Genomic DNA, 16,568 nt, shown 5'->3' with positions numbered 1-16,568 from the left:
AATATCCCCATGTATAAACATAATTAAAATAGAACTACATGCTTCTATTATAAAATACAAAAATGTATGAGGCACATGGGTGGCTCAGTTGGTTAAGCATCTGACTTCAGCTCAGGTCTGACCTCACGGTCTAGGAGTTTGAGCCCAAGTCAGGCTCTGTGCTGACAGCTCAGAGCCTGGAGCCTGCTTCAGGTTCTGTGTCTCCCTCCCTTTCTGCCCCTCCCCCACTTGCTCTCTCTCGCTCTCTCTCTCAAAAACAAACAGTAAAAAAAAAAATGTGAGACTGAAACAATGACAAACACCTATTTATTATATTAAATACAAGCCTGAAATGTTAAGTAGATACACAGATTCCAAGAAATTACATTTCAGATGCTCAAAGTCCTGCTGGTGCTTTGACAATGAAAACGATGCTTTAGAGGGTTTTTCTTTTTAATTCATAAAAAAAGCAACAATCGGGGGATATAAAATAAGACCCCAAACTTCAAAGTTTATTCAAAATTGTTTTGAATCCCTAAGGTGGCTGCAAACAGTCTGTTTTTACATAGTCCTGGCTTCAAGGAATGTGGACAACACGGTCTGTAGGGATTTGTGCCCAGGAAGCCCACCACCGCTACCCTACACAGTAGTCTCGTGTTTCCATAGCCCAGTCCTGACGTTGCCGGTGCTATCTGTACCCAGCAAGGGGCCCTCCTGCCCACTGCTTTTGATTGGTCCATTCTGGATGGCCAAGTTGAGTCCATAAGACTTCTGCTGACTTTCAAGCTCAACTACAATTGGCTTCCTTAAGGCATCTTTTTTACTACTATTTGAAATAGGCTTTTCAAAATTTCTGCTGCTCTTGGGAAGCGTGCTACAGCCGTCGCTGCTATCGGGTTGGGGCGGGTTGTACTGTCTCTCTCTGTAGGCTAAATAAGCCCTTCGACTCCTCGAGTGTCCTTCATTGTTGCCCGGCCGGCTTTTAGGTAAGCCGTTCTGCACGCTGCCTTCCACGCTGGTTGGGACGTCATAGGCATACTCTCTTAGGACGGTGAGTCTGCTTGCCCGGTGTCCTTTACTTCTGTTTTTATGATGGCGGCTTGGGTGCACATTTGTTCGACACTGAACTTCTAAAGGTGCCACATGCATTTTGATATCATTGTCCATTGAATGTTCCGTCAGACTATTATCAAGCTGAGGCGTGGAGTTCAAAGGCAGGGAATTGGTATGGCACTGAGCCGCCGCAGCCTGCAAGTTGGTTAACTTGCAGCCCTGGGAGGAATTTTTGAAGCTCGACGTACTCTTGTTTGTGCATGAAGATTCTGCACTACTGTTGGTGCACTTAGGCGCCTCTCCGTTCGTGCCACTGGAGCTGGGGGGCTGTACATTAACCTGCACGGAGTACGAGCTCCGGCCGGGGCAGCAGGTCATGATCCACGCAAGTCTAACATCCTCCCTATTGACGCAGTGGTGAACCACGATGAATGCGCTGAGACTCAAACACGTGGCTCCAAAAAAGAAGCTGAACACCAAGTCCAAAGGGTAATACAAGGAAACAGCCAAGGCCCCAAACATCCACAGGGTGACATATAAGAGCAAGGTAAGACTGGCCCCCAAAAGTTGAGAATGAAAAGTGTGCTCATTTTCCAACGCTGACGTCGAAATCAGAGACAGAGACAGGGAATCCTGATGGTTGACTTCGCCATTTTCATTGGCCGCCAGCCTCTGCTGCTCCTCCGTGGGCTCCTTCAGCTCATATTTGCGCTCAGGGTGTCTTTTCAACTGAATAAATATGCTCAGGAAGTACATACAGTTCACAAACGTGATGAAGCTGGCAGGCCCGTAGAAGGCTCCCAAGGAGGGTTCCCACGCCATCCAGCAACTAGGAAAGAAAATGGGAAACCAGTTCAGATGCTGCATGGCAACCAACTGTTCCAGGAACTGCAACAGAGTCAGGGCCTGGGAAAGCATTAAAAGAGAAGCAACTGGGGTCAGGTACGCAGAGAACACAAAACACTCACTAGGGTGCATGTGGCCGACTGCCGTAATTCTTGATGTTCGCGGCCGCTGTTATACCACAAACTATGATGGGTATGCCACCGCCGATCAGGTAGAATCTGGAAGGAGGGACAACGTGAATGTCAGCTCATCATTCCCATTGTACACACATCCCAGTATCTCGGTACTGCAATCGTCCTTCCTCAATGATTAATTATTATTCCCATCCCAATAATAAACTGGAGGTTAACTTTTGGAGGCTGCCTTGATAACAATAACTTTTTAAAAAAATTTTAAATTTTTGTTTGGATAGCTTTTTTTGAGTAGGCTACCACGGTTCCACTTGAGGAAAGCTGATCAGCTTCTGCCACCCTGTGGACAGGAAGAGATACTGCAGGTAGGGCTTCAATCTTTCCACGGGAATTCAGCAGGCAAACCAGTAAGTTATTAGTCCATTACAAAATGGACTTTAAGGTCTCACTATGCCATACAGTTCACACAAAATATGTAATAATATTAACTACTGATTAATGTCTGCCTATGCCTGCGTGTTGCAGGCCACCTCACTGCTGTGTATGCTTATCCCTAGTCACTGAGGCAAGGAAGGTGCCCCATCTCAGCCTCACACAGTGCCCAGGCCCTTCCTGACCTCCTTCCCGTGGACTCACTGGGGACAGCAAGAAAAAGGATCGTGCAGTAGGAACTGAGGAGACAGAATGGCGGTGAGTCCTACCAAGAGAAACTTCTTTTCTTGACCAGAGCTTCTTCGAGCTCCCTGATTAGAGAAAATAGGAACTTTGTGCCCTGGCCGCATCCTGCTGGGTACAGTCAGAATCTTAACTCTGCATCTGCCAATTCTAGAGACACAGCCCCATTCCTGAGCTGGCTGGATAAAGGCGGTGCAGTAAAGCCTTGGATTGTGAGTAACCTGCTCTGTGAGTGTTCCACAAGACGAGTAAACAGTTCTAATAAATTTTAACTTGATAAACGAGTGATGTCTTGCAATACAAGTAGTCTGTGATGCCGAATGTCACATGATCACAAATGAGCCAATGGTTCTCTCTCTCTTGCTGGGGGATTGTGGGTGATCATCTCCCATGCTCAGATGCTCGGTCTCAGGCTGCTGTGTTTGGCAGAGATCAGTGATTTTGCAGAACATCAGAAAGTACCCACAACAGGCCCAGTGTATTTTTTGTCATTTCAAAGCACTTACGGACAGTCCTTTGCTTTTCCGTACAAGAGTAAACTTAGGAATACTTTGCTTCATTCTAAGTCAGGCTGCTTGCAGATATAGACCCCTTCCTCTGCTGCCTTATTGCCAGTTACATTAAATACAGTACATGACAAAAGTTTATTAATACTGTACTGTAGTCAACATCCGTTAGTGATAGTGAAAGTCGTCTGACACAATAACCCTCCTCTGGCTTGTCTCCCTCACACCAGCCACGAAGGTTTTCAAGGGAAAGTTCAGGTTAATTTATTTTTCTTTATATTTTGTATTTTATTACTTTGGATTATATTGCAGTAATGTAATCACTTTTATATGACTATTTTTGGGTTGTGGAACAAATCATCTGAGTTTCCATTATTTCTTATGGGGAAATTCGCTTTGATATACAAGTACTTTGGATTACAAGCATGCTTCCATAATGAATTATGCTCGCAAACCAAGGTTTTACTGTATTCAAAACTTTTACTTAACGCTTGGGGTTATTATTTATTTTCTCAGAACCTAACAATAGGAAGGAATAGCTCTGAAGGATGGGATCCCTAAATCTCTTAATCAAACACCATCTCCCAGCTCTTTTAACCCAAGTGACAGAGGTGCCAACTCGCATCCTGTAACCTGATTCTGGTCAAGTACTCCTGTTTGTCCCTTCATCGTCCAGGGAACCATTCACTCCCTGAATCTTTTATGTTCTCAGGCATTCTCTTTCAGTTCTTCCCTTTACTTGCTATGGCCCATTTATTAAATATCAGCATGGCCCTTGGGGCGCCTGGGTGGCTCAGTCGGTTGAGTGTCTGACTTTGACTCAGGTCATGATCTCGCGGTCTGTGAGTTCGAGCCCCACATCAGGCTCTGTGCTGACAGCTCACAGCCTGGAACCTGCTTCCGATTCTGTGCCTCCCTCTCTCTCTGCTCCTCCCCTGCTCACGCTCTGTCTCTCTCTCAAAAATAAATAAAGGTTAAAAAAAAAATTAAAAAAAAAAAAAAATCAACATGGCCCCAGGACCATTTTTTAACCAACTTCTCCCTGGGGGATTTGGTTCATTGTCCTTGTCTTCAATCACCACACATGGAAAATGTCTCCTGTCCTGTCTGTAAAATGCCTAGCACATCTTCCCTACTGAGTACCAGGTTTCCAAAAATGTACACTTCTCACAAAAAGTACTAGTGAGCCTGCCTCCCCTGTGCTTGCCTGCCCCGCCCCCATTCTACATTTCCTATATTATTTTCTCAGTTGACAGAAGCACCATGTGCCAAACTAAACTAGAGCAATCTGTAGCCATCTTGGAATTCTCTCCCTCCCACACATTTTAAATCCAGTTGGCCATCAACCCTAGAGAAGTTGCCTCAACTGTCTTCAACACACACACCCTCTCTTCTCCATGATGCTGTTCTGGTTTCAGTCTTCATGGGGACCACCCTAATGACCTCAGCAGAATTCCTTACTCTCAGGCTCTCCAATTTTTACTCTATATTAATGCAAAGCTGTCCTTCTAAAAAGATAACTAGTCGGGCCACTCCCTTAGGTAAGTCTTCAATGGCTGCCCACATTTTAACATGGCTTCCAAAGGCCTGAAATGGAACTTTCACTCGGAATCCTGGCAACTCTCCACCGCATACTGTAGGTTCCCGCCAAACTGCATTTCTTGAAATTTCCTCAGCTCACTCACCACATAATCCTGTATCTGGAGTGTCCCCTCTCCCCTTTGCTCTAATCCCTAATGAAGGATCATCACTAATGGTCAATACTTCCTAACACCATCCCCCCAAATTAATGGTGCCTTTGTTTGCACTTTCAAAAGACCGTATCTCCACTGTGTAACGTTCTTACACAGCCTGCAGCTGGTTCTTTGCGGTCTCCTCACACAGACTGTAAACCCCTCAAAGGCAGGACAGCTTAAGTCTCTGGTCCCGTGCCAAGTACACAGCCAGCATCCAGTAAACTCAATCACCATTGGTCAATTTTTACTCATCCAGCACGATAATCCATTATTTTCTTCTTATAATTGTGAAGAAAGGTGTAACTCCAAAACTATGTTGTCCTTTGTAGGGAATCATTAAATTGAAACACACTTACGTAGGTTAAAAATCTCTGACACGGCCTCAAGGAGACAAAAACAGTTAACATTTTCTTAGAGCCGATTAGATGCGCTTCACACATTACGGCACTTATTTATTCCCACTTTGTAGATGAGAGAGGAAGGCACGGAGAGGGTACAACCTCACGAAGGGCTTCCAGCTGGACGGCTGTGCAGCCAGTGCCCAAACCCAGGAAGCCCGGCTTCCAAGTCCATTATGTGCTCCCCAAAACTTACTCAGAATTGTTTTGTTATGATGAAGCTTCAGCTAAACTGATGTTTCATGAACATTTACTATAAAACAGTGAACAAAGATACCAAATACCTGAGCATTGGTCTTGGTGGAGGTGGTAGTTCATCAGGATCCTGGCATCTTTTAGCCTTTCTAGTGACTTGTTTGTAGATATTTCGAGCCGTCACTCCCACCCATAGTACTGTAGCAAGAGTGGAATAATGAAGAATTATTCCAATCTAGAAAGAAGATCGAAGACTATATGTAAGCTAAAAGGAAAAAAAAAAATTCCCCAGTAGTAGCTGCCACCAAGGTGTACCAAAAATAACTGGTAAGGAACTTCCAAAAATATGATTCAAAACTAGTATGACAGTATCTTCTAAAGATCAGTTCCTCTACCCACGAATCAAACAGAGGACCCTAACAGACATGTGACAGAGGGTTATGTCCCCTAACAGACAAACCAACATTTGGATCTCGGAGGCCCACACACTACGTACAATTTATACCCAAGAAAACCCTTCATACACCACAGAATTGGCTTTTCAATATCTTTAAACCAAAGGTGTGTGTGTCAGGGATGCAATGTCATAAATTAGAGTTCAGTTTTGAAGGCCCGTTTTAAGGAAGAATGTAGAAGGCAAGAGTAACCAGAGAGTGAAAGCCACAAAACACAGAGAATAAGCTTTAGTGTGACAGAACGGAGTTGTTCTAATTCAGAAGTATTTACTATATACGGTGACGGTAAGACAGCAAGGTAATACACTGGTGGTTAAGAGGGTGAGGTCTAGAATCAACAACTTCTGCCTGGTTTTAAGACCAGGATCCACCCCTTACCTGCTATGATACCTTAGCAGAGTCACATAACATCTCAAACATTGGTTTCTTCGTTGGTAAACGGAGAGAGATATGAAAGTAGTGGGAGACTAACTAAGAGAGCCTACGTAAAGCATTTTGCACATTGCCTGGCATATGGTAAGTAATCAAGAAAAATGGTATCTGTATTTTAATTATGACTATTAAGAGTGTGCTTTTAAGTAAATAATGTCACCTCTCTAAATTAATTTTCCTCATTTGAAGAGTGGGAAGATTATCAATAACCATCTCTAGCAATTTTGTGGGGACTATATGGTTACAATATTTAAGACACAACAGGTACCCATTTAAGAGCAGGTAACTGTAGCACATGTAATGGTCACACTAATTAAGTTTCTTCCCTCAGAGGGGTGATGGAGGGTATGTTTACCATGTGACTTGAGCGTGAAGCAACTCTAGTTGAAGATCAAATTCTAGGTGAGGCTATGTACTGGGGCTAAGACAGGCTTAAAATCCATTTTAAGAAAAATAAGTGTGTCACTGGGGCATCAAGGACATAATTCAGCTTTCTTGTCTAACTACCATATTTTAATGTTTCCTTTTTAAACAATTATCACAGGTAACATCCTATTAATGAAAATCTTCAAGAAAAATTTTTTCATTCTAAAAAGATGGCTCTCCGATCTCAAGAGAATCGATCCATCACCAAACCTGCGTCAATAATACATGCATTTACATTGTTGCCCAGAAATTTTAATGTGAACCAGTGAGCGCCAAAATCTGGTAAACGAAAACCCAAGTCTTATTGTGCAGGACAAAAACGAGGGTAGTCACTGTCCAGCCTGAACCTTACACTGACTTGGGAAGGGCCGGCAGGCTGGATCCAGCTTGGCCAAATGAGAAAACTCAGATTGATTTTCTTTGTAAGGAGAGGAGTGGCTCCTTGGCTTCCATTAGTTTTACTGACTGTACCGTAAAAGCAAAATTTACAGAGGAAAGTGGAACAAAAAGCAGAAAATAAACCTTAAGCTATCTGGAGTCGCACCAAATACTAGAAGTAAAAATAGTGTAAATGAATTTGGTACACAGACGCCAAAACATTCAAGACAAATCACGATGGTAGGCTTTATGAGTGATGCTGAGGTCAGAAGAATGAGACTGAGCTGTGAAGTAAGTTTAAAAAATAGGAGTAAAAATGTTTTCAACATAGGAGGTGCAAGATGGAGCATTTTCTTGTTTTAGATCCAAGAGGGAAAACTCAACCTTTAGATTTTGAAGCGTTTTCTACAGCATTTCAAAATTTCCAGAAGTACTCATGCTTGAAATTACCGAAGCCTTCAGTCAAATACTACCAAGAGCAGAATTTTAGGAGACTGATGTCTCCTAGTAACCATCATGGAAGCAAATCTCCTGATATTCCAGAAGAACTGGAATAAAGGAGAGACTGAGAACTGGCAGAGAGGGTATTCCTAGCTTTTGGAAAGGGGTACTTCCTACTGTACTCTCTATCAGACCCTTGAAATACAATTTCACTGTCAAATTTCTTCCACATGCGTTAGAAATGCATGTGGAGGGGCACCTGGGTTGCTTAGTTGCTTGAACGTCCCACTTCGGCTCAGATCATGATCTTGTTGTTCCTGAGTTCGAGCCCCACATCTGGCTCTGTGCTAACAGCTCAGACCCTGGAGCCTGCTTCAGATTGTCTCCCTCTCTCTCTGCCCTCCCCCCGCTCACACACACACACACACACACACTCTCTCTCTCTCTCTCAAAAATAAATAAGCATTAAAAAAAAAAAATAGACATACAAGGGGAAAGTTTGTAAAGTTTGGGAATAAGTAATCTAATTTATAGGGCATGCAAATGATTAGTGAGGTCACCTGATCTCAGGATATCAATTTCCAAAGCTGTAAAATGGATATAAAATAATCATCCTAAAGAGTTGCCCTTTAGGGGAACCTGTGTGGCTCAGTCGGTTAAGCGTCCGACTCCTGATTTCGGCTAGGTCATGATCTCACAGTTTGTGAGTTCGAGCCCCGTGTCAGGCTCTGTGCTGACACTGCAGAGCCTGCTTGGGATCCTCTCTCTTTTCCTCTCTCAAAATAAATAAAAAAATAAAAACTTAAAAAGAAAGAAAAAAGAGTTGCACTTTATATATAGGCTACCTAGCCACACTCACAAACTAGAGACCAAACATTATAACAACCATATTTTTAACCACCAATAAACCTAAGATATCACAGCATGTACAGCAAGTGTGCAAAAAAATTATCTTTAATATTTATAATAATGTATGAATACATACGAAATAATAATAGTTTCCACTACTGAATGCCTGCTATGTGCCAAAAAACGTATTTAGACAATTTGTACGTGCTTCCATTTATCCTCCTAATGTCCCAACCACACCTGTTGGCTTCCAAATCCCATGCCCCTTCTATTGTGCTGTTTGTCTTCACTGAACAGTAAAGCACAGTGGTGAGGGGGGAGGGCCACCCGAGTCAGAGAGACTGGCATCTGAATCACACCTCTGCCACCTAACAGCCCTTGATTTGGGGCAAGCTGTTTCAAATCCCTACGACTCAATTTCTGTATTGATAAAATAGATGAGTAAGAAGTATCTCCCAGGGTTAACATGAAAGTTAAGATAACACATTTGCAGTAGTTGGCAAGTCGACTCCCTTAATATTCATTGATTAAATTTCCCCAATACATTTCACGTGTCATTGCAGAAGAACTCTAGATAAGAGATACAAAAGGACACCAGAGAAGGTCAGCCAGCACTGTGCTTAATAGATTAAATCATGGATGGAATAGAGGAACAAGGGGACTTAGGTAAGATCCAGCCAAATCTTTTCTAAGGAAAACCAGGGAAACCAAGGACAGAAGATTAATTATCAAACAATTATCCGGCAGTGCATCATGACCCAGAACCCAGAACCTTTCCAACTGGGAGTCAACAGCCCTGGCTCCTCTGTCACTCAGCTTCTTATTCTCCTTCGACTCCTTCTGCCAAAGAGAGTAAAAGGCTGTAGAATGTACCCACGGTATCCCCTGGAACACAGAGTGGGAAGGACCTGGCTGGTGCCTAGTGGCACCTTGAATAACCTCAACCAATCACTGTGGGGTGGAACCTATATTAGAACCTGTTCTTGCCGCTCATAAAATATATGAGCACTAAAAAGGGAGATAAGAAACATAAGAGTACATTGATTGGGTACACATATCAAACTGCATGTAAGATACGTACACCTTAGGGTTCCGTTTTAGAACCTTAGGGTTTCCGCTGGAGGAACCCTGATGATCATTTAAGTTAATTAGCCCAACCCGTTATTGTACAGAAGAAGCATTAAGTCCCCACCAGGTTAAGCGGGTAGTCATACTAGTCATTCTGGCAGACACCGAGTTTGAACCTACCCACTAGTGTCCAGAACCCCAGGCCAGTCCTGCACGCCTTCTACCAACCCCCCCCCCCCCACCCCGGCTCAGCTGGCTCCTAACTGAACTATCACAACAGCAAAGCAAAACCAGGCATGTCTGAGTCAGAAGCGGCAAGAACGTCTTTCATAGAAGAAGGGGAGAACATTGTAAAAACAGGAGATCACGACATACGAAAACATCTAAAGACTTGCCTTTCCCTTTTTAAAAAATAAATAATTATGTAATGGACCTTCAGTGTAGAGGCCCCAGATGCTTCATGCCAATTCGTCTCCTTTTCTTTCTAGAAATGGTATAAAATGTCTTTCAGGGCAATGAAAGGCAGTCATCTTCACAAAGTCCTCTTTCTATTCATCTCCTTAGCGAAATAAATGTGTCTGCTTTGTGAAAACAATGAATATTTTTAGACAAAAGTGAGACTACCACTACCACAGTGTGCTGGGCACGCTCCTAACAGCCCGTGCTCAGGATGGCTCCAGGGTTGAATGTTTTCTACTATTTAGTAAACAAAGGCCTTTTTCTGTTCGTTCACCCAGTAAGTACTTGCTAAGCATCTAGTATCACCTACTCTGGGTCAGGTCCTGGGCTGATCCCTGGATAAACACGGGTGAATCAAATCCAGGGGATTCCTGCCCCTGCAGAGCATCGAGTCCAGAGTCAGTAAAGAGGTAAACACCAGTCGACTGCAAAGTTTCGGAGGCATGATGGAAATGTAATAAGTACCGTATGATAATGAGAGGAGGGGAGGGGAGGGGAGGGGAGGGACGGTATCTCTCAAAAATTAACAGTAAAACTGAGGCCTCCAAACAAGATGAAGAGAAATCAGAAGCGGGGAAGGACTGAGAAAACAGGAGACTATCTTCTGTGCATGGATTCAGTTGACCCAAGTCCCATTATCTGACCTGCCGTAGGCTCCTATCAGGTTTGTTTCTCAATGTATACTAATGGTCTACAACAGAAACATTCTGCACAGCTGAGAGGTGATTTTGCCACACTAGTGACAGCAGTAATAATAGCTACTATCTACGAGCAACTTCTGTATACCAGGTATTCCTGAGTTCCTTAATCCTCTCCGTGATTCTTATACACACTCCTATTGTCAGTTGGAGGTCAGCTCTACAATACTAGATTAATTGCCAGCCTTAGGTTCAAGACACATTCTAATGACGAGACCAAGCATGGCCTGCTTTTATTTAATTAGTTACTGTTTGCAAGCATCTAGGAATCTTGATCAAAAGGTGAGACCTTGATCAAAACCTGTATCAAATAATATAATCCCCTTCACCCCAGGTAACCACCCTATACCTTATGTTTACCATCTCTTTGCCTTCCTTCCTCAGCTTTACCACATCTACACATTTCCATTAAAAGCGAGCTGTTCCCATATTACTTTTTTCTTTACAAAAAAAGACGGCGGGGTGGATGTAATTTATGGGACTTAATTTTTTTCACGTATGTTCCTAAGACTTACCCATATTGTTACACATTGTTGTAATTCATTAGTTCTGACTGCTGCATGATATCACAGTTTATTCATCCGCTCTCTCACCGATGGGCATTTGGGTTGCGTCCAGGTTTTTTCTATTGTGCACAGCGCTATGAATATTCATATCCATGCGTATACTCCTACACATGTACGTACACACGCGCACGTGCGCCTGTTGCCTACGGGCAAGCTCACTCTCTGATTCCAGGAGTGGGGCTGCTGGGTCTCAAGGTGTGTGCATGTTTAACTTCAGATGGCAAAGCCTCCCCAAATCATCCACTTACATTCCCACCCACTATGTATAAAACATGTGGACCCACATGTTCTTCATGACCCGGCAGTGTCAGGCTTGATTTCTGCTGATGGAAAAGGCATAAATATTACCGCATTGTCTTAATTTGCATCTCCATGACCACCCATGCTGCTGAGTACCTCTTCCCGTGTATATGGACTCCCTCAGTGTATACATTCTCCTCTATGAAAAGCCTGTCCACTCTCACCACTTTTTCTACTGGGTCAGTTGGGACATTCTCATTGATTACAGTTTTTAATGTATTTTTTATCCTAATATCCTTTCGGTGGTATGTATTAAGAAGAATGTCTTCCAGGTCTCCTAGGATTTCACTCATCTGGAATTTGAGAAACTCACCAGATGATCATAGATGAAGGGAGGGAAAAATAAGATAAAAACAGAGAGGGAGGCAAACCATAAGAGACTCTTAAATAGAACAAACTGAGGGTTGATGGGGGGGGGGTGGAGGCCAGGGGAGAGGGGAAAATGGGCGATGGGCATTAAAGAAAGCACTTGTTGGGATGAGCACTGGGTGTTGTATGTAAGTGATGAATCACGGGAATCTACTCCTGAGGTCAAGACTAGACTGTATGTTAACTGAATTGAGAGTAAAAAATAAATAAAAAGAACAAACAAACAAAAAAAGGAACAGTGTCTTCCAATTTGTTAGCTTGTCCTTCCACTTTCATTAAGGAATCTTAATTGACAAAAGCTCTTATTTTTAATTCAGTTACAATTATCTCTCTTCTAGTCAATGCCTTTAGTGTCATAATTAAGAAATCCCTTATCCCAAGAATGGTGATATTTTCTACTATGAATTTTAGCATTTTGGCTTGGCCATGTTAGTTTTTAATCCACCCAGAATTGACATTTTTTTTTTATAAGGCACAACTGTAATGTTTTTCCACCAGCTGCTTTTTATTTTACTGCAGGGAGGTCTCTCTTTCCCTAACTGATGAGGCGTGCAGCCTCAGTCTCACACCAAAGTTCCACATGGTCTGCCTTGGGGTCTCCCTTCCGCTTGCACTGGTCTGTGTCCTTCTCCCCACACCAAATGCCTCGGCGTTCGTGACAAGAGCCTCACAAGCTCTGATGATCAGAAGGGCAGTCTTCTTGCTCTACTCTTCCCGTGCAGAAAAGTCCTGGCTATCTTTATCTTCGGTCCTTTGCTTTTAATGTAGATTTAAAAACCATCTTACTGAGTTTCGTAAAAAAAATTATTTAATGTATATATTAATTTCAGAGGAACCACCACTTTTCTGATATTAAAACTTCCTCTCCTTCAGCCTAGTATATCTTTCCATTTACTTAGGTCTTCTTTAATACTTTATTACAATTTTGCCTGTAAATCACAAACATCTTTTATTATTTCTTGGTACCTGATGTTCTCTGATGCCACATAAATGGCACCTTCACATTAATTATGTTTTCTCAGAGTTCTATTTCTGCAAGCTAGCATCAAACTCCTGTATGTTCCCCCTTAGCTAAACCTTCCCATTACTTCAAATAATTTATCTGTGAATTACTGTAGGATTTTTCGTATATAAATAATCACATAATCTGATAACTCAATTATTATCCCCAATTTATGGGTGAGAAAACTGACACACAGAAAAGCTAAACACTGAAATCACAGGATCTTAAAGATGCATCTGCACCCCCCCATGTTCACTGTAACATTATTCACAACAGCCAAGAGGTGGAAATACCTTACATGTCCATCAATTGGTAAATGGATAAAGAAAATGTGGTGCGTCCATACAATGGAATACTATTCAGCCATAAAAAGGAAGGAAATCCTATCCCATGCTACAACATGCATGAACTTCACTGAAGGACTTTGCACGAAGTGAAATGAGCCAGTCAGTTGCAGAAGGATAAATACTGCATGAGTCCATTTGGATGAGGTATCTAAGTGGTCAAGCTCATAACAGGCAGAAAGTGAAACAGAGGTGGCCCAGAGCTGGGAGGAGAGGGGAGCAGGAAGTTGATGTTTAACAGATACAGCATTTTAGTCATGCTAAAACAGGGTTCAGTCGTGCAAGATGAAAAAGTTGTAGAAATCTGCTATACAACATTGTACTTATATTTAAACTGACACTTAAAAGTTTATGAAGAGGGTGTATCTTTTTGTTATACGTTTTTTGCAATTAACAAAGTTAGGGGTGCCTGGGTGGCTTGGTCTGTTAAGCGTCCAACTTTGGCTCAGGTCATGATCTCACAGTTTGTGAGTTCAAGCCCCACATCGGGCTCTCTGCTGTCAGGATGGAGCCCACTTCCGATCCTCTGTCCCTTTCTCTCTCTGCCCCTCCCCTGCTTTTGCTCTGTCTCTTTCAAAATAAATAAATAAACTTAAAAAAGCAAACGTTAAATAAACTGTCCATCAAAACAGTAAACAGTAAACCTGAGATCCAAATCCAGGCAGTCTGGACTCTTAATTATGATATGGCACCACTTGCTATCATGCATACAGAAAAAAATATGCAAATATAGGAAATACGGAGAATTTTAGGTCTATTCATATGTTGAATAATTTTGGTTTTTCTTATACTTATCCTACAAGAATACTGTACTAAGCTTACATATAATAATTTACTTATTTGAAGTTACAAGTTGCGTATTTTTAAACATGCTTTTTTAATGTTTATTTATACTTTGAGAGAGAGGGGGTGGTGCAGAGAGAGACAGAGACTGAATCTGAAGCAGGCTCCAGGCTGTGAGCTGATGATCCAGCACAGAGCCCGATGGGGGGCTCGAACCCACAAGCCGCGAGATCATGACCTGAGCCAAAATTGGACACCCAACTGACTCAGCCACCCGGGACACCCAAAAGTTGAATATTTTTTAAATTTTTCATATTTACCACACCTCGCAAGTTTCTGATTTTTATATCTTCCAGTTAAATCTTTTTGAAGTTCCTATTTTTGTCATAAATAGGTGAAATAATTTTTAAAACTCTGTCAGAAAACACACTTTTCTCTTAGCCGAAGTCAGGGTCTTATAATTTTTTTAATAGATGTCTGCTACCATAACAGACATAACAAGTAGCAATGAATTCCCAAGCATAAAGAGACAAGCTCCCTAAGTCATGTGTTCAATTGTGAACTAAGAGTTCAAAACCTGAAATCTGGTGACACTTGGCTTAACTTTCGTTAAAGAAAAAACAACCTGAAGAAGCATTTTTTCCTTTTACAGTTAATAAAACATGAAATTACTTTCTAATACCAGTATTTTTTTCCCATTCCAGTTTTTCATTCTGACTTACCGCTTGGCAGATACTGGCATTTCTGGTTTGGGTCACTCCTCCCACAAAGACCACACAGGTCAGGAAAATATGAAAGCACAAGTTCACAAGCATATGCCAGCCCTTGAGACTGATCCTAATCAGACTGTTGAAAGAAAGAAACATTAATATTCAGGCTAGTCCATGTGAAGCGGGATACTATGATATTCATCCACAAGTTAGCAATTCCAGCAGCACAAAAGGGCAAATGTAAATGTTTTGTGCTTAAACATTTTACTTAGAATACATACACTATCACACACACACACACACAGGATTTGAGACATTTAAGTCAATACAGTGTCTTAACATTCAACTTTATGACCAAAAGAGACAAGTCGTTTATGGAACTACTGCACCCACGAAAGGCTAAACAAATTCTCCATAATAAGAAATATCTGGGCTTCTGTTAGTTATGATGTCTTCTGACGGCGGGATTACTTGTTTGCTTCCTAGAGGTTTCTGCAAGGTGCCAATCTCTACTTTTTCTGACCTACTAGGATAACGCGTCTAAATGCCCAGTGCATTTCTTCCTGGCCTTTCATAACAAAATGCTGAAATCTTTCTTTTCTTAACATCAAAATCTCCTTTTGTTTCTTAACTAAATGTCAAGAAATGCCATATATGTCCAGCTTAAAAAGGAAAATACATTCTGGCAAAACCTCTTGTGAAGTGAATTTCTGCTTAGCAAATCCCTCTAGTTCCTACCATAAAATAAAACTTTCTGTAGCTCTGCCTCCAATTAACAGAAACCATATCCCACACTGAAATGCCACAAACTTTTCTTACAAATGCCATCTTTAAAATAAAGAATATCGCAACCTGCAAAAAGTCATAAAACAGACATACCACCACAGTCTGGAGCTGGACGACACGGCTACGGGTAAGAGGCCTCCGGCTCACCTCACCCACGGCTGTCCCCAAGCCTCACCTCCCCGCCTCCAACACATCCCTCCCAGGTTCTTTCCCAGATACAAACAGACTGGATGCTATAAAAGATGAATTTACCACCGCATGGACTAATTACTTACGTCTCAAACTGCATGAAATGAAGGAGGCTTGATGCGTTCTCAAGGAACTGCTCTTACTTTGGAAGGATAGCACAGTGTTGAAACTCAGCTTTACCCTCATTCCAGGTGAAAAACACCCTCCAAGTCAAAGTCCTCCATTCACCCAGTTCCGCTTCTTACCTGCGATGGTATATGTAACTGACGATGACCGCCAAGAGGCTCAAGAGAAGGATGACAGCGGTGGTATAAACCACGGGGTGCAGAAGACTGGCTGCCTGGGTGTAGAGTTCAGATCCCGTCAAATCCTGGGGGGAGAAAAGGAAGGACCATTCTGGGAGCACTGTTCTGGACACGCGGAGATGTTCTCCAGAGACTAAAACACTCTGACCTTTATGACGTCTTCATTTTATTCGAGGACCAATGTTTCATGCTGTTCTCCTCACACCTTACTCTGCCTTTCTGACTCCCACCATGTAAACTACTACGGTGTGTGTACTTAGGCTGTGTGTGTTCGTGTATGTGTGTATGTGTATACACACACATGCATACATACATACATGCACACACGTACCTTGGTCTACGTCGGCTTTGCAAATCTGCATACTGACTTTGCTACAAGGGTGACAGACAGCAGCAGCCTTGTGATAAGGCACAGCCCAGCAGTACCTCCGAGACAGCCAAGCCCAGACAGACGTTCCCAACCATGTGCAGGCAAGCTTAGCTCCAAG

At 42.4% G+C, this 16,568-nt stretch overlaps 1 protein-coding gene across 1 annotated transcript in view; it reads right to left on the bottom strand.

Annotated features, from left to right (window-relative positions):
• Nucleotides 1-288: 288 nt before the first annotated feature.
• The window catches only part of ADGRA3 (adhesion G protein-coupled receptor A3), a gene marked incomplete at its 5' end in the record, with an annotated part of 135,875 nt that continues 119,595 nt past the window's right edge, over nt 289-16,568 (bottom strand). The window contains 5 exons of the mRNA XM_040493661.1: nt 289-1,861; nt 2,001-2,096; nt 5,609-5,754; nt 14,813-14,936; nt 16,021-16,145. Coding sequence (XP_040349595.1) covers nt 619-1,861; nt 2,001-2,096; nt 5,609-5,754; nt 14,813-14,936; nt 16,021-16,145 — 1,734 coding nt within the window. The remainder of the gene's footprint in view (nt 1,862-2,000; nt 2,097-5,608; nt 5,755-14,812; nt 14,937-16,020; nt 16,146-16,568) is intronic.

This window comes from Herpailurus yagouaroundi, unplaced genomic scaffold (genome assembly GCF_014898765.1).
Source record: "Herpailurus yagouaroundi ecotype Mexico unplaced genomic scaffold, PumYag 28, whole genome shotgun sequence".
Taxonomy (NCBI): Eukaryota; Metazoa; Chordata; class Mammalia; order Carnivora; family Felidae; genus Herpailurus; species Herpailurus yagouaroundi.
This window is presented reverse-complemented; position numbering and strand designations above follow the sequence as displayed.